At 43.3% G+C, this 27,563-nt stretch overlaps 1 protein-coding gene across 1 annotated transcript in view; it reads right to left on the bottom strand.

Annotated features, from left to right (window-relative positions):
- Window positions 1-27,563, bottom strand: part of MMRN1 (multimerin 1) — a 91,738-nt gene that overhangs the window by 32,466 nt on the left and 31,709 nt on the right. Inside the window, exons 4-5 of the mRNA XM_087724104.1 lie at window positions 5,383-5,490; window positions 2,574-2,747 (exon numbers count right to left, since the gene is read on the bottom strand). Coding sequence (XP_087580230.1) covers window positions 2,574-2,747; window positions 5,383-5,490 — 282 coding nt within the window. The remainder of the gene's footprint in view (window positions 1-2,573; window positions 2,748-5,382; window positions 5,491-27,563) is intronic.

Here is a 27,563-nt window from a genome sequence, read left to right as displayed (position 1 = left end):
GACTGTAACTTTGTTGCTTGTATCCTTTATATTGATTGTTTCTGGTGGTGGGATTCAAATAATTTAACAACTGGTTCTCTGCCCTAATGACCAGCTGGGTAGGCGTGGCTTGGTGGTCATGTGACTGGGTGGGTGTGGCCAACTCAACATCACTCACGTCGATGGGCGCTTGGCCTTAGCTGTGACAATATAATAAGGGTTAACCAGAGAGGCAGTTTCTGTAAGCAAGGCAATAAAGATTAGGCTAGAAACAACACCAGAATGTTTCCTTCCTTCCTGCCTTCCTTACAGGATTAGCCCTATAAAGTGGAAAAAACACAAAATGAGATTTCTTCCAACAACCGGTTCTCCAAACTGCTTAGAAAGTTAACAACCGGTTCTCCCGGATAAGTGCAAACTGGCTGGATCCCATCACTGATTGTTTCCTAATATGATTTGATTGCTTATTTGTACCCTACAACTCTCACTAAGTGCTGTACCTTATGATTTGTGATGAATGTATCTTATCTTTGTGTGTACACTCAGAGCTTATGCACCAAAGACAAATTCCTTGTGTGTCCAATCAGAGTTGGCCAATAAAGAATTCTATTCTATTCTATTCTATTCTATTCTATTGGCAATTTTTGCTTTGACAATGCTTTCTAAGCTGGCACATTTCAATCTTGAAAAACTGTAAAGGAGGCATGCAGAAGAGCTGAGAAACCAAACGATCAAAAGGTCCTCCAATTTGTAACATGATATCAACGATAGGAGAAATTTTAAATTTAGATTCTATGTTTGCATTATAAGCATTTTAATTTGTTCCATTGGTCAATGACTCAAAAGAAATTCCATTTATGGGATATCCTTGATAGCGATAACACTGCGAGAACCATACTATTGAATGGATAGAATAAGCATTCATTATATTACATGAGTCACATGAAGCCACCTTGCAATAGTATCCTTCCTTATTCTTCCATTCATACAATGCACTGACTCATCAGCTGGATTGTTCATATGGTAAGAAGAGCTTTTCAAGGCAGCCCAGCAGGAAAACGGGCTGCTGGCTTGAAAAATATGCATGTAATCCTGAAAATCAGGAGAAGGCAGTATCTTCATTGTGTATCCAGTACACACTAATTTCTTTTGCACCAGTATAACCTCTGGTCATATCAGTATTTCATACATTTTAAAACACAATAAAAACCTGTATATAGTTAGCAGGGCTAGAATGCGGTTGCAAACTATGAGCATTGTTGACTGAATCATATCCTCTCTGGTGGTTGGGAGCATATCTTGTGATGGATGGATGAATGGGTGGATGGATGGATGGAAGGAAGGAAGGAAGAAAAAGAAGAAAGAAAGGAAGGAAAAAAGGGGAAAGAAAGAGGGAGGGAACAAAGAAAGAAGGAGGAAGAGGGAGGGAGGGAAAGGAAGGGAGAAAGAAAGAAAGAGGGAGGGAAGAGGGAGGGAAGGAAGAAAGAAAGAAAGAAAGAAAGAAAGAAGAAAGAAAGAGGGAGGGAGCAAAGAAAGGAGGAGGAAGAGGGAGGGAGGGGAAGAAAGGAAGAAAGAAAGAGAGAGAGAGAAAGAAAGAGGGAAGGAAGGAGGAGGAGGAATAGGGAGGGAGGGAAAGTAAGGGAGAAAGGAAGAAAGAGGGAGGGAAGGAGGTAGGAATGAAAGAAAGAGAAAGACAGAGGGAGGGAAGGAAGGAAGGAGGAGGAAGAGGGAGGGAGGGAAAGGAAGGGAGAAAGAAAGAAAGAAAGAGGGAGGGAGGGAAGAGGGAGGGAGGGAAGGAAGAAAGAAAGAAGAAAGAAAGAGGGAGGGAGCAAAGAAAGGAGGAGGAAGAGGGGGGGAGGGGAAGAAAGAAAGAAAGAAAGAAAGAAAGAAAGAGGGAAGGAAGGAGGAGGAGGAATAGGGAGGGAGGGGAAGTAAGGGAGAAAGGAAGAAAGAGGGAGGGAAGGAGGGAGGAATGAAAGAAAGAGAAAGAAAGACAGAGCGAGGGAGGGAGGGAAGGAATGAAGGAAGAGGAAGGGAAGGAAGGAGAAGGAAGAGGGAAGGAGGGAAAGGAAGGGAGAAAGAAAGAAAGAGGGAGGGAAGAGGGAGGGAAGAAAGGAAGGAAGGAAGGAAGAAAGAGAGAGAGAGAGAAAGAAAGAGGGAAGGAAGGAGGAGGAGCAATAGGGAGGGAGGGGAAGTAAGGGAGAAAGGAAGAAAGAGGGAGGGAAGGAGGGAGGAATGAAGGAGAGAAAGAAAGACAGAGGGAGGGAGGGAAGGAAGGAGAAGGAAGAGGAAAGAAGGGAAAAGAAAAGAGAGAGAGAAAGAGGGAGGGAAGATGGAGGGAAGAAAGAAAGAAAGAAAGAAAGAAAGAAAGAAAGAAAGAAAGAAAGAAAGAAAGAAAGAAGGTAAGGGGGAGGAAGAAAGGAAAACAGAAAGAAAAGAAGAACTAAATAATATGTGCTTCTTTGAAGAATATGGAATATTGCAATCGCAAATGCTGGTAGTTTCTTCTTCCCCCTCTGACCCCCCCCTCTTTTCTTGCTCTTTTCTTGGCCCTTTTAAGTAGGTGAGTGATTGCATTAATTTCTTCCTTTTACCTTTTAGAAACACCGCCAAATCATTGCTCTTATCTTCATTGATTTTGCCTTCCAGAGAAGAAAGTGTCTGGCTCACGTCTCTCATGACGACTGAAATGTTGTCAACCTTCTTCTGTAGCAAAGTCAGTTTCATTTCCTGGCTGCTAATCTGTTCATTCACTTTTTGTGCAACCGCTATATTGGGGGGTGGGGAGAAGGAGAGAAATAGAAAGAAATGCAATAAAAGCATTTTTACTGCAAGGAAAAACATGGATCCACCAAAATGGAACCCTCAGCCTGTTGTCAGAAAGAGGGCGGAAAGTTTCTTCACACACTCAAGTGAGTTTTCCGTTTTGATTTTTGTCACGCATCTTGGGCGACATACATTTCTACAAGCAACAGTCGCCAAGAATGGCTGAATGATCCATATTCATTATAGGGTAGTTATAATTCCAGGAGAGTCTATTAAACAGTTAACAGAAATTTAATGAGCGTAAGTGGAGTCGTTGTCTACCTAGTCAATTGCTTTTTTTTACTGTTTCAATAAATCCATTATATACTCTATGCGATCGGTCCTATGCAGAATTTAACAGCCGTTGTGCTAATACGAATTTGCAGTGCAAAAATTAAATTGCACTTCAGCAATATATGGCTCCTTTAGCAATGGACACTACAATCCACTTTCCCTGGGAATGATTTTATTTATTTTTTATTTGTTTATGAAACCTGTATGCCTCTCGTGTCATCCAAGCAGGGGTGGGCTGCTGGTGGTTTGCACAGGTTCAGGCGATCTTCTAGTTAGGATTCTGTCCAATTTGGTGAACTCCCAAATGCCCCTCTGGCTGGCCACGCCCATCCCACCCCATCTCGCCCTGTCCTGCCTGTCCCAGGAGTCTCCATGCAAACCCATTGCTGCAATTTTTGAAGCTCACCCCTACATCCAAGGCAATTCAAAGGGCTTTACAAACATTAAATAAAATATAGTGTAAAACATTAAAACAATAAACATTTCCTGTCCAAAATATCTAAAGGATACAAGCTTGGATCAAGCCTCAGCCATCCCCTTCCTTAAAATATCCACCCCAATTGAAATAGAACATCCTCCCCACCCCCAAGAACAAAATTCCCCTTTCCCTCTCCCAAAATTTATCTCCGCCCCTTTTGTTGACATCAATAATTACTTGTGGCCTCCTAAACACCATTCAGAATACGGATCCTGAAATGCATCCTTTTATCTTGAAACACCCCGTAATGCAACCTACAGAGTTCATTTTCTTCCTTTATTATATTGGCTCTCAATGAAACAATGACAGCACCCATCTACTACTGTTATTGCATAATAACGCCTTCTATAGGGGAGCCAAAAAATTAAGGGAGATGCCAGCAGTGGGTGACTTGCTTTGCAGCATGCCAGCTACCTATTCGGTTTTTTAAAATTGAAACAAGCTTTGTGGTGGTGGGGAGTCAGGTATAAGGAAGATGTCTGCAGATACGCTTCAATCCAAAGGCATCAGGGTAGCACACCTTGAAATAAACTACCGTATTTTTCGGAGTATAAGACGCACCTTTTTTCCTCAAAAAAGAGTGTGAAAATCTGGGTGCGTCTTATAGAGGGTGAAAATCTGGGTGTGTCTTATAGACTGAATACAGCATTTTTTCCTTCCAAAACCCCGCCCCTTTTGCAAAAATGGCCGTGCATAGCCTTTAGGAGGCTTCCAGAGTGCTCCGGGGGCCTGGGGGGGGCAAAAATGAGCGACAAAAGGGGCAATTTTTTGCTTGTTTTTACCCCCCCCAGCCCCCAGAATCACTCTATAGGCCTCCTAAAGGCTATGCATGTCCTTTTTTTTTTTTTTTTTTTACAAAAAACGGGCCCGTTTTCGTGAAAAACAGGCCATTTTTGGGAGGTCTGCAGAGTGCAGAAACTTTTTTTTTAGTTTGCCTCTTCAAAATCCTATATTGCGTCTTATACTCTGGTGTGTCTTATACTCTGAAAAATACGGTATTTTTTGCAAGAACAATCCGAAGGGGTTGCAGCTGGTGTCATTTATATACATATAAATGGCTGTGTTTTTTGTGTGTGTATGTTCCAGCATAACTCTGGAATGCCTCAAGCAACTTCAACCAAACTTGGTACACAGTTGGCTTATTCTTTGGAAAGAAATACTGTGAGGGTAAGACACCCCTAACATGCCTCGGTGTGTGTGTGTGTTCTGTTAAGTTACAGCCTGTTGTGCCTTAAAATGGCTTCTACTGTGCTGCCGTAAAATGGCTTCTACTGTACAGTGCAGTAGAGTTGCCATGGTAACGGCTTCACAGTACTCCACAAGGGGGTTCCCTCTGGTAAGGGGGAAAATCCAACATTAGAAATTACGTTTGGTCCAGACATCTTCCCCCTATAAATAAATACTTGGGCAACACTGGGATATTGGCTAGTGGCTTATAAAATAGAAAAGGTCTAATGGTCTATCTATAGTTTTCTCTGGATCACAGAATATAGCAGCTAACTATATCCAACTACTATATCCGTTGAATTCATGCCATTGGAGCTCTTGACTCAGCATTGCTTTAATTGCTTCTTATGAGGTCATCGCCAGTTTATGCCTAAAAACGATTTTTTTTTTTGCTGATTCAGTTCAGTAGCTCTCCTCTAAGCCTATTCTCTATTAATATTCTCTTCTGCCCCATCACCTTTCTGAGTATAAGAAAGAAAAGGCTCTGATGATTCGACCACATTTTGGAGTATAAAGGAATCTCCTTTAGTTCTGGGTTTTAATAAATGGAATTGGCAATGGTAGTGCAGGGAACTATAATAATTACAATTACTACTGACCTTGGTCGTTGAGCTCCTGCTGCTGCTGTTGGTTTCCCAGAGTTTGCCCAGTAGTAGCTGTGTTGCTCTCTGCCTGGTTGCTGTGGATGAGTATTTGATCCTGTTGGGCTGAATGAAGAAGAAGAAGAAGCAAAGTTGGGTGAGTTGTCCAATGTGATTAATTCATTCAATACTCAACAATATTATGACCTGTTGGAGTCTCAGTGGATAATCAGTTAAATATGAGTCAGCAGTGTGAGCTAAAAAAGCCAATGCAATCCTAAGTAGCATTAACAGAGGTATGCAATCAAGATCAAGTGAGGTACTAATAGCACTCTATAAAGCCTTAGTAAGACCACACCTAAAATACTGCAACCAGTTTTGCTCACCACACTATAAAAAAGATGTTGAGACTCTAGAAAAAGGGCAGAGAAGAGCAACCGAGATGATGAGGGGATTGGAGGCTAAAACATGAAGAACGGTTACAGGAACTGGGCATGGCTAGTCTAGTGAAGACAAGGACCAGGGTACACATAATAGCAGTCTTCCAATATTTGAGGGGCTGCCACAGAGAAGAAGGGGTCAATCTATTTTCCAAGGTACCCAAAGACCAGACAAGGAATTATGGATGGAAACTGACCAAGGAGAGATTCAACCTGGAAATAAGGAGTTTTTTTTTTTCTGATAGTGAGAACAATCAACCAATGGAACAGCTTGCCTTCAGAAGTTGTTGAGGGCTTCACCACTGGAGGCTTTCAAGAAGAGATTGGACTGCCATTTATCAGAAATGGTGTAGGATCTCCTGATTGGGCAGGGGGTTGGACTAGATAACATACAAGGTCCCTTCCAACTCTGTTAATGTGTTAATCTGTGCTCTTTGGTGCCCCTCCACTTCTCAGACTTAAGATAAAAGGTAAAGCTTCCCCTCAGACATATGTGCTAGTCGTTCCCGACTCTAGGGGGCGGTGCTCATCTCCATTTCAAAGCCGAAGAGCCAGCGCTGTCCAAAGACGTCTCCATGGTCATATGGCCAGCATGACAAAATGTCAAAGGTGCATAAAATGCTGTTATCTTATCACCAAAGGTGGTCCCTATTTTTCTACTTGCATTTTTTACATGCTTTCGAACTGCTGGATTGACAGAAGCTGGGACAAGTAACGGGGGCTCACTCTGTTATGTGGTGCTAGGGATTCGAACCGCCAAATTGCCAACCTTTCTGTTCAGCATCTTAGCCACTGAGCCACCGCGTACCACAGACTTAAAATATCTGTGCTAATTCTTGAGTCGGCTATTCTGTCCATCTAGGCCACATGCTATGCTACCAGATTGTTAGAGGATGTGAAATGGTTATAGTTCTTACCAAAGAAGATTAAAACTACCTCCTCCAGTTTTCAATTGATTGTGATTTGCAGAAGTTGCAAAAAAATTTCTCCTTTATCATTAAAATCATTGGGAGATTGGCATGCTTAACACCACAGAGTTAGAAAAGAGCATTGAACAAGTCCTGTATAATAATTACATCGCATCTTTTGCAGAGTTCCTACGATCCTGAGGAAGAGTTATCAAAATAATTGGTTTCTGTTCAGTTGCGTAACCTCTGATAGGTATCAGTCTGGATCTCAAGTGTTGCCTTTACGCTAAAACTCTAGAAATTTTTATACTGCTGATTGAAAATGGGCAGGAGGCTTGGCAAATTGTTGAATTTTTACTAGGGAAAGGATCTTAGTGTTGCCAAATTTGACATAACTGCAAATTAGGGTTTTGTGTTCAACTACAGCTATTTGAAGGGACACGGTGGCTCAATGGCTAAGCTGCTGAGCTTGTTGATCAGAAAGGTCAGCAATTTGGCAGTTCAAATCCCTAGTGCTGCGTAACATAGTGCGCTCCCGTTACTTGTCCCAGCTTCTGCCAACCTAGCAGTCCGAAAGCATGTAAAAAATGCAAGTAGAAAAATAGGGACCACCTTTGGTGGGAAGTTAACAGTGTTTCGTGCACTTTCGGTGTTTAGTCATGCTGGCCACATGACCACGGAGATGTCTTCGGACAACACTGGCTCTTTGGCTTTGAAACAGAGATGAGCACTGCCACCTAGAGTCTGGAACAACTAATACATACGTGCGAGGGGAACCTTTACCTTTATAGCTATTTGATTCTCTTTGGCCTCTTGCCTGAAGTGTGTTTGTGTATGCGTAGCATTGTTGGGTAGAGAAGTTGCAACCTCTTAGCAGGGCATAAGCAGAGGGCAGCAGGAAGGATGGCATCAGGAGTGAAAGGGGGGAAAAGAACTCGAGAAGTCAGGGGATAATTAATTCAATGTTCCTAAACATGATATATCAAAAAAACATGTGAGTCATTCAGGTGACTTGATATTGATTTGAAATCCCAAAGGACATCATTACTGTACAAAGCTCGGTAAGCTTTATGCTGGAGTGGATAACTTTTTGGCTCAGCTACCAATTTTTGTAGGCTCCAAGGATACTCATTGTTGCGTCTAGGAAATGACATTGTTATGAAGAGCTGGGTGTTATTTTGTTTTGTTTTTGTCAAAACAGGGGCTACTCCCCCACAAACATTTCTCTGAAATAAATCATTTCTGACTGTCCTGGATACACCTGAGATCAGCTTTCACCTAAATTTAAAATAAAGATATATATCTAACCAATTTGAATAAACCTTGAGTCGACTACAGCAGGAGTCTCAACCTTGGCAACTTTAAGACTTGTGGACTTCAACTCCCAGAATTCCTCAACCAGCTGGCTAAGTCCACAAGTCTTAAAGTTGCCAAGGTTGGAGACCCCTGAACTAGAGCCTTTGAGGTAGACCAATATTCCCTTCAAAGCAGGGGTGGGCTTCAAAAATTTTAGCAAGCGGTTGTCTGCCTGGTTACGGGGTGGGTGCGGCTATGGTGGGCGTGACCATGCCCGCCTCCTGCACCACAGTGGGGGGGAGTTTTTGCCCTCCCTGGGCTCCGGTGGCTTTCTTTGAGCCTCCGGGAGGGCAAAAACGGCCTCCCCAGGCTCCGCAGGCCCTCTGGAATTTGGAAATGGGCCTGTTTATGGCCTTCCCGAACTTCCGGTAGGTCCATTTTTCACCCTCTCTGAGCCTTCACATGCTCTCTGCATTTACCGCATCCAAAATGGGCTGCGTGGGGATTCCTGGAAGGGGAGGGGAGAGGTGGGCAGGGCCAGCCAGGAGTGGGATTTGAGGGTTCTCCAAACTTCACAGAATCTTAGCTAGAGGTTCTCCCAAATCCTTCCAAGCCCCCAGCAGCCCAGCCCTGCTTCAAAGTAATCAGACTGATTCACTTTAGATGTCTGCGTGACCTTACGGACTCTTAAGTTGCTCTGAGAGAAGCATCTCAAAATTTGAAACATGATTTCTGTTGAGGGATCCCCCAACAGAAAACAGATTTCTGTGCCAACACAACATAGATACTGTGTCTGCATCATTAATCTGTTTCCCGTTCAATTAGCCATTTATTCAGCATTGCCCTGCGTTTTTATCAGCCTACCAAATTATAGGATGACAAATCAAAGTTCTGCCACTTGGGAGTCTCACGCTGCCTTCTCTGTCCTCGTTCCACGGGTGGCTTCTGTCTGCTGACTTTGGTGTAGTCATTTGAACTTTAGTCCACATCACGTTTTTATGTCTTTTGCATGTTCCCCCTGCTCCTGGCAAATGTTAAGTCTCCGTCTGCTTATCCAATTCCAGGCCCAGATGGGTGTCATTTTTGTAAAGACCAATTTGTGAGCATATGACACTACTTGAATTAAACATGTTATTTATTTTATAAATAAATGGACCCTGCACCTCTCTGAATACACTAGGAAGGAGGAGGAGGAGGAGGAGGAGGAGGAGGAGGAGGAGGAGGAGGAGGAGGAGGAGGAGGAGGGGAGGAGGAGGAAGAGGAGGAGAAGATGATGATTATTTAGTTTATAAGCAGGGTCGTTTTTTTTCTGATTTCAAATACATTCCTATAGGCTGCATCATATAGATAGTTTCCAAAGCCAGCAATGTGCACAGAAGCAGTTGAAAATGCCTCTGTAATGCAAAGACATTCTTTGCTATTTAGATAACTCGATTACCAGACAATTTGATATGTTGGGACTATTGCCATCCCGAAGAGTTTCCAGATTTGTTTCCATTGCAGTTGTAAACAGTGAACAGGCAATTATATTCTGGAGAGCCTACCACTTCCATCATTCTTAGCTACCAGATATGCTATTCGTTTTGTTGAAAGCGATAAGAAACTTGCATTGGTTTGAAAGAGATTTTTTTAGATAAGTAGCATCGATAACTGGGGAAAATTACACATGCCTGTGTGTGTGTGTGTGTTTAATGGGAGCATATCATGCAATTGAGGAACCCCCTATTATGATGCTGTGCATTGGAATTTAATTAAAGGTGAGAAATCAAGCAGATTGCAAATTTGGAGAAAAATGGCTATACAGCGAGAGACACAACATTCCCACTTGTTCCCCTTATGGTCACTTTATGACTAAGCAAGGGCAAACTTCACACGCTCTAATCCTCCTTTGAAAGAATTTCTACAGCCAATTTTGTTTCATCAGATTGAAAGAGAAATGGGTCAATGCATACATTTGATTTTCCCTAGTGTTCATCCTAGGAAGTGCGTGTGCGTCTCTCTCTCTGTGTGTGTGTGTGTGTGTGTGTGTGTGTGTGTGTGTGTGTGTGTGTGTGAGAGAGAGAGAGAGAGAGAGAGAGAGAGAGAGAGAGAGAGAGAGAGAGAGAATCCTGCCATTGTATGCTGCCTATTGTCATGTCTTTAGGCATCTCTCTCTCTCTCTCTCTCTCTCTCTCTCTCTCTCTCTCTCTCCCTCCTTCCCTCCCTCCCTCCCTCCCTCTCTCTCTCTCTCTCTCTCTCTCTCTCTCTCTCTGTGTACATAGACAAGCCCCGCTTTCTGCTACCAACAATCCTCATGTGAGTGAGCCTGACAAAAGGTGTATTGTAGTAGCCAAGCAATATCCTGTGGATGATTAATGAACTGTAGCAACTTTCCAGGGTTGGATCAAATCTGGAATAAAATCAAGGGAAAGGATTTTATTTTCTACCATTTTTTTTTTATCCAGCAATTTTGGGAAATGCCTCATTTTACTTGAGTCTATTCTGAATCAGGCCAGGGGGAGTTTGCCTATTGCTATTAATATCACACTATAGTCTTGATAAGAATGAGGAATAATTAAATCTATATTGAGACGTTACCCAAGGGACCTGCAAGAGAACCGTATCATTTTTAATAAAGAAGGAACAAAATTGCACTCTAGGTACTTGAGAATACTCTGAACTGATCTCTTAAGAGAGTCACTTTCCAGTAAGTGTGAGCAGCAGTAATTCTATAGAAAATTACCTCTGCTTGTAGCCTGGTTCAGTTTTATTTATATATATATTTGTTATTACAATGCAGCAGAGAACATCACATTACAAAGGGTTGCAATACTCAGTGTTTGTACATTAAAAGGTAAAAATTCCCCTCGCACATACATGCTAGTCATTCCCAAATCTGGGGGGGGCAGTGCTCATCTCTGTTTCAAAGCCGAAGAGCCAGTGCTCTCCGAAGATGTCTCGGTGGTCATGTGGCCGACATGACTAAATGCCGAAGGCGCACGAAATGCTGTTACCTTCCCACCAAAGGTGGTCCCTATTTTTCTATTTGCATTTTTTATATGCTTTTGAACTGCTAGGTTGGCAGAAGCTGGGACAAGTAACGGGAGCTTACTCCGTTACGCGGCGCTAGGGATTCAAACCGCCGAACTGCTGACCTTTCTGATCGACAAGCTCAGCGTCTTAGCCACTGAGCCACCTCATCCCCTTTTGTACATTACTTGTTGAGTATTCAAAGGGCTTCCTGTTTAGCATCATAGGAATGCTTAAAATGATTTCATGGGAGGGATCAGTACTCGACACTGTATTTTTGAATAAAGGAATGTAAGTTGAATTCTGAAAGAATATCTTTTGTGGAGCTTTCTTCTACATAAGGGAGAGTCAAGCTAACTCTGACAAACATATCATGTGATGGACAGCAATAATATTCCAATGAGAGTCAGACAGACAGCTTAGAGTTGTTCACAGTCTCAGAAGACCCAGGTGTCAAGCAAAAAAGTAACCTCACCTTCCTTGGAGTATTAGAGAACAAAAACTAAGGGCATGGATGAGCAGTGGGTCCGGCAGTGATCTTGGGCTCCTAAAGATCCATCTCGCTCAGGGATATATCTACAACTGATAAAATGCTCTCCAGGTTTTCAGACAGAGGTTCTTCTCATTAATATCTGGAGAAACTAAAGACCCAATGCTGATTGTATTTCTGAACAGGTTACCGTATTTTTTCGGAGTATAAGACGCACTGGAGTATAAGATGCACCAAGATTTTGAAGAGGCAAATTAGTTTTTGCACTCTGCAGACCTCCCAAAAACTGCCCATTTTTCACAAAAACAACCCTGTTTTTTGCCAAAAACTTTTAGGAGGCTTGTAGAGTACTCCTGGGGGCTGGGGGGGGGGAGAGGAAAAAATAGCCTGTTTTTCGCTCATTTTTGCCCTCCCCAGTCCACAGGAGCACTCTGGAAGTCTCCTAAAGGCTATGCACAGCCATTTTTGCAAATGGGGCGGGGTTTAGGAGGCCAAAAATGCTGTATTCAGTTTATAAGGTGCACCCAGATTTTCACCCTCTTTTTGCAGGGAAAAGGGTGCGTCTTAAACTCCACTCCTCTGCTCACAATAGAATACCTTTATGCTACCAGGCTTGAAATTTTGGGCTTGGAGAACCTAGAACTACGCCGATTAACGTCTGATCAAAGCGTAGTACACAAAATTGTCTGCTACAACATCCTACCTGTCAATGACTACTTCAGCTTCAACCACAATAATACGCGGGAAAACAATAGATACAAACTCAAAGCAAACCGCTCCAAACTCGATTGCAGAAAATACGACTTCAGCAACAGAGTGGTCAATGCTTGGAATGCTCTACCTGACTCCATTGTTACATTCTCAAACCCCCGTAACGTTAACCTAAACTGTCTACCATGGACCTGACCCCATTCTTAAGAGGTCGGTAAAGGGGTGTGTGTAAGCGCCCCAGCGTGTCAGCCTCTGCTTTACTGCTGCTTCAGCTGCCATTGAAACGGGGAGGGTAGGCATGGTATTCGGGAGGGGATTACTACTTGTGCTGGAGGAGGATTCTGGAGTTTCTGCTACCTGTCTTACTGCGTATGCAGAGGAGGTTTCCCGCCAAGGCCAACGGCACCGACATTCCATCTTGGTGATACTTTTCGAAGTTATCTCACACCTGACACTTGGGAGAATTATGATTGGACTGTAATTGGGATGCCAAGGGGTGGGGAATGGGTTATTCTATATATCATTTGCTTTTGCACCAAAATAATCAGTCTTCACTTTGCTACACTTCTGATCATTTATAATTAGTAAAAGTACACTTGATTTCTATCAATGGAGTCTCGTGGTTTTCCTTTCCTGATTATCTAATGGAGGAGTGCTGACACAGCGTGCCTTCCATCCCTGTCCTACTGCCCCATTTATTTGTACCCATTTCCTGTGTCCATGTTTATACTTGTTATCTCGTACATGCTTGACAAACGGAATAAATAAATAAATAAATAAATGAAATACATTATCTTCTATTGACGGGTCACTATTCTTCTCTTCAAAAAAGCATCTCATCAGTCAGGCGTCACAGGTGGAAAACAGCCCCATGAATGGAGGTGGGAGGTCATTCATCTTGAGTAGAAGGAGTCTACTATTGTGACCCCAAAATTCCACCCCTGGAAACATTTTAGGATTTCTATTTACTCTGCCTCTTTTTCTCTCTCTCTCTCTCTCTTAAAGGTTACCGTTTGACATGGCACCCGTGCTAGGGTAAACACAGCCGAACCAACATGTCCTGCAGTTTCCTAAATACCCAATGACCTTTCTCTCTTTTCTTTTATTCTTTTCTTTCATTTTCCCTTTTGTCGGGAGGCATAGAGAAGCCAGAAATGTTTTGAAATCTTTGGGGAGTCTTCTGTCGTTTATGGCAGGCCCCAAGAGACAGCCCTAGTTATTCCAGAAACCTGGAATGTCTGTGTTAATATATGACTTCATGTAGGGTTAGCGAATCCATCCTAGAGATTCGGGAAGGAGCGCAAAGTACAATAAGAAAATGAGGGCAGGAAGGAAAGACAGGGGGGGGAATCATCATGAACCTCAGCTGCGGTCTTAAACGGAATTTGAGTCTGAAAGGTTTCTTGAAGTACAAAAGGATTAAGGAAAAGAGTGGGACTCACTCGGTATTCCCCCCCTCCCTCTCTCTTATCTTGGCTTCAACAGATCCAGTGGGCTTGCTGCTATTTGCAGATAAATGCCTGCAGGGGTCACCAGGTTGCCAAGAAGAAGAAAAAGGAGGGAGCTGAGGATTGTCACTTGCTTGACATGATTTCTGACTCCTAATGCTATTTTGTGCAGAAAAGCCTGCTTAATATCAGGATCTGGCTCTAAAAAACTAGTTTGTCTTATAACCCGTCAGATCAAAGAGTCTTGAAAAGGATATCGGCACTTCGGGTTCAATCAATATTTCTGCTTTTGACACATTCAAAGGTGGATGTAACTTTAGCATGATTAGAATGCGAGTGTTAGAATTGCTCTATCTATCTATCTATCTATCTATCTATCTATTTATCTATCTATCTATCCAAGGTGGCGCAGTGGTTAAAAGCAGCACTGCAGGCTACTGCTAGATCAGCAGGTCAGCGGTTCAAATCTCACCGGCTCAGGGTTGACTCAGCCTTCCATCCTTCCGAGGTGGGTAAAATGAGGACCCAGATTGTTGGGGGCAATATGCTGACTCTCTGTAAAACCGCTTAGAGAGGCCTGAAAGGCCTATGAAGCGGTATATAAGTCTACTGCTATTGCTATTGCTATTGCTATTGCTATCTATCTATCTATCTATCTCTATCTCTCTCTGTCTGTCTGTCTGTCTCTCTCTCTCTCTGTGTCACTCTGTCTCTCTGTGTGTGTCTGTCTCTCTGTCTCTCTCTCTGTGTGTGTGTGTGTCTCTCTCTCTCTCTCTCTATCTCTGTCTCTCTCTGTCTCTCTCTGTCTCTCTCTATCTCTTCCTGTCTCTGTCTCCTTCCCTCCCCCCCTCTCTCTCTGTCTCTATCTCTTCCTGTCTCTGTCTCCCTCTCTCTCTCTCTCTCTCTCTCTCTCTCTCTCTCTCTCTTTCTCTCTATCTCTGTCTCTCTATCTCTGTCTCTCTGTGTCTCTGTCTCTGTCTCTGTCTCTGTCTCTGTCTCTCTCTCTCTCTCTCTCTTTCCTCTTCTCCATTATTTTACTTTTAAATAAAATAAGCTGGGATGGGTTGTTGTTTTGCTACTGATCTGTGGGTGCTCTATCACTGGAGGTTTTTAAGAAGAGACTTGACAGTCACTTATCTGAAATGGTATCGGCTCTCCTGCTTGAGCAGGGGGCTGGACTAGAAGACTTCTTCCAAGGGAATGTCCCTTCCAGCATATTTATTCTATTCTATTCCATTCTGCACAGTGATGAAAACCAAAGGTGTATTTCAGTTCTTACTACTGGTAGTCCTCGACCTACAACTACAATTGAGCTCAAGTTCTCCATTGCTAAGCAAGACAGTTGTCAAGTGAATTTTACCCCATGGTGTGTGACTTTTCTTGCCACCATTGTTAAGTGAATTATTGCAGTCATTAAGTTAGTAACATAGTTGTTTAGTGGATCCGGCTTCCCCGTTGACTTTGCTGGTCAGAAGTCACAAGAGGGGATCACATGCCCCCCAGGACACTGCAATGGCCATAAATACATGCCAGTTGCTAAGTGTCGGAATTTTGATCACATGACTACAGGGATGCGGTTACAATTGTAAGTGTGAAAAATGGTCATAAGCCACTTTTTTTAGTGCCATCAAAACTTAGAGCGGGCACTAGACAAATGGCTCTAAGTCAAGGACTACCTGTATAGAGAGGGGAGGGGAGGGGAAAGGGAAGGAGGAAGGGAAGGGAAAGGAAGAAAAGGAAAGGATGAAGGGAAGGGAAAGGAAGGGAAGGAGGAGGGGAAGGGAAAAGGGAAGGGAAGGATGAAGGGAAGAATGAAGGGAAGGGAAAAGGGAAGGGAAGGAGGAGGGGAAGGATGAAGGGAAGAATGAAGGGAAGGGAAAAGGGAAGGGAAGGAGGAGGGGAAGGATGAAGGGAAGAGAAGGGAAAAGGGAAGAGAAGGATGAAGGGGAGGGAAAGGAAGAGAAGGGAAGGGAAGGATGAAGGAAAGGGAAAGGAAGGGAAGAGAAGGAGGAAGGGAAGGGAAAAGAGAAGGGAAGGATGAAGGGAAGGGAAAGGAAGAGAAGGGAAGGATGAAGGGAAGGGAAAGGAAGGGAAGAGAAGGAAGAAGGGACGAGAAGGAAGAAGGGAAGGGAAGGATTAAGGGAAAGGAGGGGAAGGGAAGGGTGAAGGGAAGGGAAAAGGGAAGGATGAAGGGAAGAGAAGGAAGAAGGGAAGGATGAAGGGAAGCAAAAGAAGAAGGGAAGAGAAGAGAACTGAAAGGAAAAGGGAAGGGAAACAAAGGGAAGGATGAAGGGAAGAGAAAAGAAGGGAAGGATGAAGGGAAGGGACCAAAATTCAACTCCCAATCACAAGAAAGTTAACCTAGAAAATGTGATCCTTTCTATTTAAGAATGGACAGACAGGTCAAAGCACACCAAAGGCTGTGATTGAAAGAAACAAACCTTCATGTGTAATTATGGAAACAATATTGAAGTACTCCATAAATGTACATGTAATCTAGCCACCCTTAAAGCATTATTGTGGCAATACTTACAAGTACAATATCAACTGAAAGCTACATGTTCAGCAGCTATGTTATCTCCAGACGGCCATAGCTGTCAACAGGACTTAAGCATTCATCCCAGTTAATTATGTAGGATTTATCAGGTGGCAGCAAGCAGATATAATCTATGATTGGAGGAATCGGTTACTTTCTGCTGATAAAGGACACCTGATGGATATCCTTTATTCCTTCGCTTACCATTCTTTTGTTCCCAAAGATATTCACTAGCCTGGCAATGACATTCCTCCGCCGCCCCAGTCAGTCAATCACATGCAACCTCTTCTGCATTAGATTAGTGAGCTGGCTTGCTTTGAAAAATACAACAGTTCAACTCTTCTTGATAGTTTCATTGATGATCATCTTTTAAATGTAAGCTATGACATACAATATCCCAACAAACATAAGGCTAGCACTGAAAGTACATTCAGGAAAGAAGTCAATCCAGAACCCCATGGCTTCCTTTCTAAGTTCCTCTTGGTTGCTTTTGTGCTATGTCATTCAATGGTAGACCTCAAAGGTGTTGCTTAGATCAGGGGTCTCCAACCATGGCAACTTTAAGACTTGTGGACTTCAATTCCCAGAGTTCTTGGCTGGCTGAGGAACTCTGGGAGTCGAAGTCCATAAGTTGCCAAGGTTGGAGACCCCTGATTTGGTTGACTCAGGGTTTAGTCAAGTTGGATATAGGCCAAGGTTGGAGACCTCTGATCTAGACGAGCTGGCCCAAGCCAAGGTCTGAAAAATGAACATTTTTCTCTCTTACATTTAGAAGTCGCTGATGTTAGGAGCCGTGGTGGCACAGTGGTAAGAATGCAACATGGCAGGCTAACTCTGCCCACAGCTAGGAGTTCGATCCTGATGGGGTTCAAGGATTGACTCAGCCTTCCATCCTTCTGAGCTCAGTAAAATGAGGACCCAATATGGTGACTCTGTAAACTGCTTAGAGAGGGCTGTGAAGCATTGTGGAGCACTATCTAAATTTAAGTGCTGCTGTTATGCTTGACAGATCTCAAGCAAAATGTGATAGACAGTAGGCTTAAAAGGGATGAAGGGAAAATCGGATAGACTTTCCGTCCTTCTGAGGTCGGTAAAATGAGAACCCAGATTGTTGGGGCAGTATGCTGACACTGCAAATTGCTTAGAGGGGGCTGTAAAGTGCTGGGAAGCGGTATATATTTCTATTTGTGTTGTTATTGCTATGTTTGACAGACTTCAAGCAGGAATGATAAAGTACCTGTCCATTCATCATCTTCTGGCAGGATGTGGCAGACAGTATGCTTTAAAAGGAGGACAGTCAAATGTGATAGACCTCCCCAAAAAACTTGGTGGGGTCAACCTAGGAGGGAAGGAAGTAAACCTGGGGAATCAAGATTTAAAAGTAGCAGGATCCTCATTGCAGGAAGCCATATCTCAATGTGTTGCTTCTATTGTTTAGCTTGACCTATCCTTACCTGCTCAGCAAGCTGTCGTTACCTAATTTAGCTAATACTCCATCAATTTTTAGGATCTCCAAGTTATAAGGACAAATATAAAGAGGTAGAAAAGCTTTCTGCCTGGGAGCTATGCTCCCAAACATAGTTGAGGGGGGGACTTGAGACCTATTTTAGTGGTATTCTTAGGTTGCACCAACAAAATTCAGTAGCCAAACATTCGATTTGATATTCTTATTATTGATTTCCGAGGTGGCGCAGTGGTTAAATGCAGCACTGCAGGCTACTTCAGCTGACTGCAGTTCTGCAGTTCGGCTGTTCAAATCTCACCGGCTCAGGGTTAACTCAGCCTTCCATCCTTCCGAGGTGGGTAAAATGAGGACCCGGATTGTTGTTGGGGACAATATGCTGACTCTGTAAACCACTTAGAGAGGGCTGAAAGCCCTATGAAGCGGTATATATGTCTAACTCTTATTGCTATTTCAAAATTTGGGGTCAAAACCAAGGGTGAGATGGTGGTATACAGCAGGGGTGGGTTCAGGAAGTCACTACTGCTGGTTCGCTTGTGGGAGCACTGCGCGCACACTTGATACATGCTGTATGTGCATGCACAGTGCAATAAAAATTGTTCCCTGCATGCGCAGAAGCAAAAAACAAGATGAACCGGAGAACTGGTTCAGGTGCATGGCAGGCCTGGGTTGCTGCCCGTTCCAGCAACCCTGGCCAGGAAACCACTACCAGTTCGATCAAACCAGTCCAAACCAGTAGGAACCCACCACTGGTAGAGAGTCTCTGTAATGACACCAACTCTTAAACCTAATCAATCTCCAGATCAGGTCATCTGATATTGGTGGTTCCTAACACTCATAGTGATATCAGTGTATCAGTGATGGGTTCCAAATCCCGCTGCAACTGGTACACTGCAACGGGGCCGGGCGCCCACCACGTGCACACACATAGCACACACATGAGTACCCACCACCTACAACACTCCAGCTGCTCGGCGGAGCATCGTACAGGCCAGGGGTGGGTTTCTCGCCCCGTTCCAACCGGTTCGGTTGGAACGGGGCCGGCGGCATCCTCATGCACGCGCGCAGTGCACGCATGCATACTAGCGCCTGTGCGATGCCCCAGCTGCTCCTGGAGGATCGCGCAGGCGCTGTATGCATTCTGCGCATGCGTGGAAGCACAGAACTCATCAAAACCGGGTAAGAAACGCGGGCGGGCAGGCGGATCCTTCAGCATTCCCAGAAGTTACTTACTTCCGGGTTCGCCGACCAACCGGTTCGCGGGGACTGCCGCGAACCGTCTGAAACCCACCCCTGGTACAGACGCTGTACACTCCATGTCCATACGCAAGTGGCCCAATTGGGTCAAATACAGGTAAGGAGAGTGGGCAGGCGGGTGGGTCCTCCGGAGCACCATACCGGAACGGTACCTGGTGCTCCAAGTAGACACGGATACGCCCGTACCGGGGCGTATCAGTTGTAACTCACCACTGCAGTGTATATCCTATGGACCTTAGAAAACCCCACAAATTTCCCCAACCAAAAAATCCCAAACAGCAACCACAAATTGCCCATCATTTGGCTTGATATTATACAGCTTCTTCTTTTTTCCCCACTCAAATGTCTTATTTGCATATCTTAACAAAAACGTGTGAAATTGATCCATTTTCTTGTTAACTTTCTAAAAATAGAAAAAAGCAGCTTGAGGTCAGCATAATGCTCTCCCCAGTTATTTCGTAGTCAGCATCAGATAGTCTCTTCAATGATAAAACCATGGAGAGAGAAAACATACTATTATAATAACTTGCCAGCAGAGGAATGCAATGCCAGATTGGGTGCATCCCAGGAAGCAGGATTTACGAACCAGGAGGCGCTGCTGAAGCAACTTCATTCCTGCCTCAAAGGCCTCCCGGGAGAAATAGTGTGATGGAGCTCTGGAGTCTGGAGCTATGTCGGAGGGGGACAAAATTGCTCGCTTCTTATTTTAATGTAAGCGTTTGCATTTTCTTACTTCTGAATGGAAATGCATGCTGCAGCACAGATGGCCTTCAAAATCCCCCCCCCCTGATTTTTTGGGGGGATGAGTTTTGTCTGCATTTTATAAGGCACACAAAAATGCATAGCTTTTAAAACACTGGAGGTTTTTAAGAAGAGATTGGACAACCATTTGTCTGACATAGTATAGGGCTGTGAGGGTGAACTTATGGCACTCATGCCACAGGTGGCAAGCGGAGCCCTCTCTGTAGGTGCGAGAGCCGTCACCAAGCTCAGCTTCACCGTGCATGCGGGCCGCCCCCCCACCGGCCCTGCTGATTTTCAGGTCTCTGCTGTGCATGCTCTCCCCCATGCCCCATTTTTGATCCCCGGAGGCTTCAGGGAGGCTTTCTAGGTCCAAAGTGGGGCACGGGGGGGGGAGGGTCATGCACATGCGTGGGGGGCATTGCATTGTGGGCATGGTGGGTGGGGGAGTGCGAGGGGAGCTCTCCTCTATGCCCCATTTTTGATCCCAGGAGGCTTCAGGGAGGCTTGCTAGGTCCAAAGTGGGGCACGGGGGGGGGGGGTCGTGCACATGCGCGGGGGGCATTGCATTGTGGGTGTGGTTCGCATGTGTGCAATTTTGGCCCGCGAGGACAAAAAGATTAGCTATCAATGGTATAGGGCTTCCTGTCTGTGCAGAAGGTTGGACTCGAACACTTCCAAGATCCCTTCCAAGTCTGTTATTCTGTTAAATGCAAACTTAAAAAAAAAGTATTTGAGACGCTGCAAAAACGAGACGAGTCATCTTGGAGAGGTGAAAATAGAGGGGAATGGAAACTGATTTCATCCAACTTTATTCCCTGGAAAAGGTGAAAAACAAAACAAAAGAGTGGTTTGCCAACTTCCCAATTTAGAGAAACTTGCTCATCACTTTCCATTCAGCTGAATGTTGGTTACTGCCAGAAAGTTCCCACGTATTGTGGGAGATTTTGGAATGTCAAAGGGTTCAAGGAAGCACATTGCATTGATGAGTTTCCTAGAAGAATCTGGCATTCTTCCTGTGGCTGCACAATGCACAGCAAGATCAGTGGTAAGTTATGCTAAATAGTTGCGACACCTTACTTGAGGAATTTAACATGCCCTTCAGTACAAATATTTCAAGATATCTCATAGTAGGAAACAAAATCAGAGAAAACGTAAAAAATAATAATAAAAGAACTCATTCCTTGTGTGCATGTATGTCAGGCATACAAATACATGTAGCCATTAAGATGCCAGGAGAAGAAAGATGGAATAATTAGAAGAACATTTTGAGAAGAAGAATGAACAACTACAATAGGACCAGGGGTGGGCTTCACAAATTTCAGTAACGGGTTCTCTGCTCGGTCTCTGGGTGGGGGTGGCCATGGTGGGTGTGGCCTAGTTGGCCTCCTGCACAGTGGTGGGTTTCAAAAATTGTTTGAACCGACTCTGTGGGTGTGGCCTCCTTTGTGGGAGTGGCTTGCTGCATATATATGGGTGATGGTGTTAACTTGGTTAGAACTGACTTGGATTTGATTACCTTTGTATCATTATCATTTAGTGCTGGTTATCACGTAGTTTCTTAGATAGAGATAAAAGTTTTTCACCAAACAAAATGGGCCATCTTCTGGGCCTGAAATGTTTTGCAATTGTTTTCTTACTTCCTGTTGAGATGCAACCAGAAACTGGCATTGGAAGACTACTGCTTAACCCCGAGGCCATTGACCTATGATATCCCATAGGGTTGCATCTTGGGTCCTATGTTGCTTAGTGTCTACATGGAACAATTGGGCATAGTCATTTGAAGCTTTGGAGTACTGATGACACCCAGCTTTATCCCTCCTCACTGTCTTTATTTCAAGCAAGAAATTGGCATAGCCTTGACTAGACACACTTTTGTTGGCAGGGTGATGTCTCTGCTTTTTAGTATGCTGTCTAGATCTGCCATAACTTTTCTCCCCAGGAAAAAGCATCTTTTAATTTCTTGGCTGCAGTCCCCATCTGCAGTGATCTTGGAGCCCAGGAAAATAAAATCTGTCACTCCCTCCATTTCTTCCAATTCTATTTGCCAGGAACTGAGAGGGCCGGATCCTGTGCTCTTAGTTTTCTTAATGTTGAGTTTCAAGCCAACTTTTACACTCTCCTTCTTCACCCACATCAAGAGGCTCTTTAGTTCGTCTTCACTTTCTGCCATTAGAGTGGCATCATCTGCATAGCTGAGGTTGTTTATATTTCTCCCAACAATCTTAATTCTAATCTTATCACTTGCTCCATTGTTATTATTCATACCAAAACATCTTCGAAGTTGTCATTTAAAGATGGGGCGAACTGTGTGCATTAATGAGTGATGGAAGATTAAAATCAATGTAACCCTGGTTTTGCTTAACAAAGTAAAATATTCTGATTCTGGCATTGAAAAGCTTTGGCTTTTAATACATTTCCTTTAGGTCTGGATTCGAGAATGTCCAAAGAAGATTTTCATGATCAGAATCAATATGACCAGAAAGGTTTTAAGTCCCATTGATTGATAAATGCGATTACCCGTATTTTTCAGAGTATAAGACGCACCAAAGTATAAGACACACCAAGGTTTTGAAGAGGCAAATTTAAAAAAAAGTTTTTGCACTCTGCAAACCCCCCCAAAATGGTCCATTTTCCACAAAAACGGGCCCATTTGTTTTTTTTTTTAAAAAAGAGCATGAATAGCCCTTAGGAGGCTTGTAGAGTGTTCCGGGGGGGGGGACAAGCAAATAGCCCATTTTTTGTCAAAAAGAGGCATTAAGAAGTTTATAGAGTGCTCCTGGGGGCTGGGGGGGGCAAAATTGAGCAAAAAACGACCCTTTTTTCCTCATTTCTGCCCCCCCCAGCCCCCAGGAGCTCTCTGAAAGCCTCCTACAAGCTATGCATGGCCATTTTGGTGAAGGGGGCGGGGTTTGGGGAGGCAAAAAATGCTGTATTCAGTGTATAAGAAGCACCTAGATTTTCAGCCTCTTTTTTGAGGGAGAAAGGTGCATCTTATACTCTGAAAAATACGGTAAATCTCCCTTCTCAGATGGACGTTTTTTTTAAAAAAATGCTCAGTTTTATCTGCAATCTGGATTCAAATAATGTTTCAGAAAACCAGCTGTTTCATGCTATTGCTGCATCCTTTGTCTTGGTGTGAAAGCAACAGCAACACTAAGTTTTTTTTCTTAGGAATCGGTTTACTGGCTATTTATAGAGGCGCAATAAAACACTTCTGATATTTGTATACATGCGTGAGTATTGATCTTTCTCTTTTGTCTGATGCTCCATACTCTAGATGGGTTTCTTTATTGTAAACATTATACAGCCATCTACTGGGAAAATTCTACAATTGTACTGTCCCTTTTTCTTTCTTAGAATTCGTCTTAGTAAAATTGAGAATATCTTATATGAAACCTAGCTCCCTTCTCTGCAAAAAAAAACAATGAGAAAAAATAAAGCACCATAATATAAATAAATGTTTGGAAGGTCAACATTATATATAAACCCACATTCCCTCACTTGGTACCTCTCAGATGTATGACACGAACTCATATCAGATGCAGTCAGCATTATCTATTATGGAAGATGTAGAAAACTCATGTGAAAGGCATACGATGCTTGATTTAAACTGAACTAAATCAGTAACATGTCCATATTTTCCAAGATTTTTGGAATTTACAAGATTTTTCTTGTACGTTTGTAATGTTCCCGTGGTTCGTCCATGAGGCCAATGTGGAGAAAAGACAGGACACAATCTTTCTCGGGATGGAGCGACCCAGATTGGGGGTCTGAGAGCCCCTTTTATTGAGATAGGACAAAGGCAGGAGGAGCAATAGCATGTGCTTAAAAACAGCCTGTAAAACTACAATTTCTAATCTACTGCTCAGGGAAGTTCTGTCTATATATGGTCAAATCCTGGGCGTCATTGGTAGGGCACATCTCAGGATGTTATGTTATGAACTATCAGGATGTTATGGAGTTTTAGGAGTTTGTTTTCTCCTGTGTGGTTCAGCGTGGCTCTGCATGCCCCGGTATGAACTGGGCCATGGGTGACCGCTACGCCTACACAAGGAATTATATTACAACATACGTTGGGAAAATAATCCTGGAAGAAGATGACATTTATACCTCTTTTAGATCAGTTTTGCCCTGGTTCTGCTCATATTTCTGGCCATTAGGTTGCAAACGTTCTAATACTGAAATGATAAGGAAAGTATAAAGCTTTTTCTCAACCTGTGTAGCTTCGCTTGCTTTGCATAATTCTGGAAACAGATTTTTAAAACTTGCACTTGCTAGCTTTGTCCAACGCAGAGGTGGGTTGCTCCTGGTTTGGCCTGGATCAGGCGAACTGGTAGTAGTTGTGGTGGAAGGCTCTGCCCACCCGCCCGGACGTTTTCTGTGCATGCGCAGAAGCAGTATGCACGTCCGGGAACATGCACGAGCGCATGAGCAAACTGGTAATAAAAAATTTGGAAACCCACCACTGGTCCAACTTCTCCAAAGAGAAAAGGACAAATGTTTTTTTTTTTCCTTTCCACCCAATTTTTTGAATGATGGTCAAACTGATGCATTTGACCATTTCTAATGCAAAATTTTAGGTCAAGATTTTATCAACTTCTGCAGCTATACTTTTAGAGTTTTTACAGTTTCTTCAGCACCCTGAAAGACGATAACATGATTGTCCTTTACTCTACTCATTGAGATAATCTGAGAAGGCTCAGCTCCAGGTAATTTAGGTATGGCAGTTAAAGGTTGTGCCTCCTTTATAACTATTCCAATTCTGTGAAATTCACACGCACTTCCTGATTTGTGTGAGATCTCAGCATCCTGAAATTAAAAGTAGTAATCTAGACCAATAAATTATATTGGGATGACAAATGAGTTATGTCCATCTTTGGTGGCTTCAACTCAGTGGTGGGTTTCAAATTATTTTAGAACCTCTTCTGTAGGTGTGGCCTGCTTTGTGGGAATGGCTTGCTGGCTATGTGACCGGGTGGGAGTGGCTTGCCAGCCATGTGACCGAGTGGGAGTGGCTTCTGTTCTGTTTCTGTTTATTAGTCTTGTATGCCACCCACTTCCGAAGGACTCCGGGCGGCTTACAATAAAAAGGGGAAAGGGAATAAATAAGACAAACAGCAAATTTAAAATACAACAACATTCATAGGTTTGGCAGTCATGTGACTGGGTGGGTGTGGCCAACTTATAAAATGTGGTGAAACTCACTTAACAACGCTCTTGCTTAGCAACTAAAATGTTGGCTCAGAAACTCTGGCATTTGAAGCATGCAAGTCTTAAAACTATCAAGTTACAAGATCCTTGCACCCGTAACCCTTTAGAAAAAAAAAACAGGGGTGTTCAAACTTGACAGCTTTAAGACTTGTAGACTTCAACTCCCAGAATTCCTCCTCCAGTCATGTTGGCTCAGGAACTCTGGCATTGAAGTGTGCAAGTCTTAAAGCTGTCAAGTTACAAGACCCTTGCACCCATAACCCTTTAGGAAAAAAAACCCATGGATGTTCAAACTTGACAGCTTTAAGACTTTAAGGTTTAGATAGGACTCTTAGAGGTGGGCAGGGCAATTGGTGAGCCAGCCAATCAGTGAGGGGCAGGAGGGGAAGCGTGGTGCAGACGGGCGGGGGGAGGAGGGAGCTGGAACCTGTTCTAAACAGCACGGTAGATTTGTGGAACCTCTTCTATAGAAGAGGTTAGAACTGGCAGGAACCCACCCCTGCTTCAGCTATACACAATCGCTTCCATCTTTGTAAGGATGGAAGTAATGAATGGAATGGAATTGTAGTACACAATCAACCATAACTGTTTCCAAAATTCTGTGAAACAAAATCCCAGCTAAATGATTTTCTGAACTGTCATTTTTAATATTTTTAGCAGATGTGATGCATGATGCCCTTAGATAACCTGGGTTGACTTCACCCAGTCCTTCAAATTGGACTGCTATGAACTGCAGATACTCCATGGATGGACAATGTTGCTCATTCATAGAATGAATGAATGAATAAATACAACCAGGTTTCCACAAATGAAGCTAAATATTTCCCTCCATAGAGTCTCCATACCACCCTTCAGGCTGCTTACCTAACACTTCAAAAGAGGTGGAATCTGGGCAATAAAGGGGAAAAAGAAGAACAGACCCCCAAGGTATCCTGTTTTGGACTGAAAACACAGAATTCTAAGGGTTTCCCCCACCCCCACCCCCTGTTCTATAAATCAAGATCAAATAAACCTTTGGCGCTTAAGGGCATATTTAAAATGTATGTTGAGAGCATAGGTGACTCCACTCACAAAATGGCTATCATGAGAGACACAAATAATCCACTTACCAGAAGGGACCGCAGCCCTTTTCCCTGGATACTTTCTACTACTACTGGTGGAGGGGAGGGGTGTTGGTGAGGCCTAAAGGCAGTACTGCAAATAGATACGCTGCTAGAGGCTAATGCTTTCGAACATGACAGCTCCCTATTTATTTTTTCATTTAAAAGAATCATTAAAAAATAATCAGATGGGATAGGGTGCCTAATGGGTACCCAGGGAGGAGTCTGGGGAGGGCTTGCTGGTGCCTGAAAGCACTGTAACACCGTTTATTTTCACTGGCTTGTTTAATCTTTTATATTTATTATAACCGAATACAGTAAGAGGCGTAATAAGAGGAACCCATTGCAAACGTCTTAGGTTTGTGTGGGTTTAGCAGTCTCCATTGTGGCATGCGAGAGCTTCTTGCTTTCAGGGAGGTTAATGTTTGCAAGAATTAAGGGTTCTACCCCTTGGATGGGAACAGCGGTGAGATTTCTTTGTTTCTGCCCATAAATTTTTAATCATAGCCTCCTCCTTTCCACCACTGATTGAGTTCCCTACCGCAGCTAATGGCATGTCTTGTAATATTCATCCATGTAAAATATGTATATGGATGCCATTTCTTATTTTTCAAAGGAAGCTCTCGCACAAGGCGAGCTGAACGCCTTTCAAACGGGGGCAAATTTGTTACATGTTTGATCACCGGGCTAATCAGAACATACAGGGGAAAGATACAAGGTGGGCAGAATCATCCGGATGGCATTTTGCCACCTGCCTCCAACGTAAAGCCAGAGGAAACCTCCAGATGCAAATTTCATTTGACTTCAATGGGAATGGGGTTGAGTATCTAAATGCATGCCCTCCGGCTGGAATACATTCAAAGCTGGCATGCCTTAAAAAGCCAACAGGTCAAACAACTAGAGGTGAATGAATCTTTAAACAAGAGGCATTTTGACGGCCATGATTTAATATCTCCAAGTAATTACTTTATGAAATGATTCCATGAAATGACTCCAGCTTTTCTTGCCAGGAGTTAAACAGAGAGTATATTGTAACTATGGTGGAGATGGAGCCACAGCCAATTTATCATCTTTCTTTCTTTCTTTCCTCCCTCCCTTCATTCCTTTCTTCTGTTATCCTCTACTATCTTCCCTTATTGATATCATTATTAATCATTAATATACTCATTGTTAATCATCATTATTATATTATTTTGTTATTTGTATGTATATTGAGTGCTTCTGCATCAGAGACAAATTCCTTGTGTGTCCAATCACACTTGACCAATTAAACTATTCTGTTCTGTTCTAGATTTCATTCTTTCTTTCCTTCCTTTTTCCTCCCTCCCTCCTACCCTCCCTTTCTCTCTTTCTCCCATTCTCTTTCTCCCTTTCTCTCTTTCTCTCTTATTTTCTTTTGCCATTCCTTCCTTTCTTTCCTCCCTCCCTCCCTTCCTTCCTTCCTGAAATTTCTTTACAAAAAAAAAATAGTAGAAAAGGATTCAACCCAGAACTCTCCTGTTTTACACTACAGCATTTTTACAGGGATCCTCTTAAAGTATAATATGTATAACAAATAAGAAAGTAGTTCAAACCACATTTTATTTT

Source organism: Thamnophis sirtalis, unplaced genomic scaffold (genome assembly GCF_051295495.1).
Source record: "Thamnophis sirtalis isolate CommonGarterSnake01/CBP01778 unplaced genomic scaffold, rThaSir2_p1.2 scaffold_10, whole genome shotgun sequence".
Classification (NCBI taxonomy): domain Eukaryota; kingdom Metazoa; phylum Chordata; class Lepidosauria; order Squamata; family Natricidae; genus Thamnophis; species Thamnophis sirtalis.
This window is presented reverse-complemented; position numbering and strand designations above follow the sequence as displayed.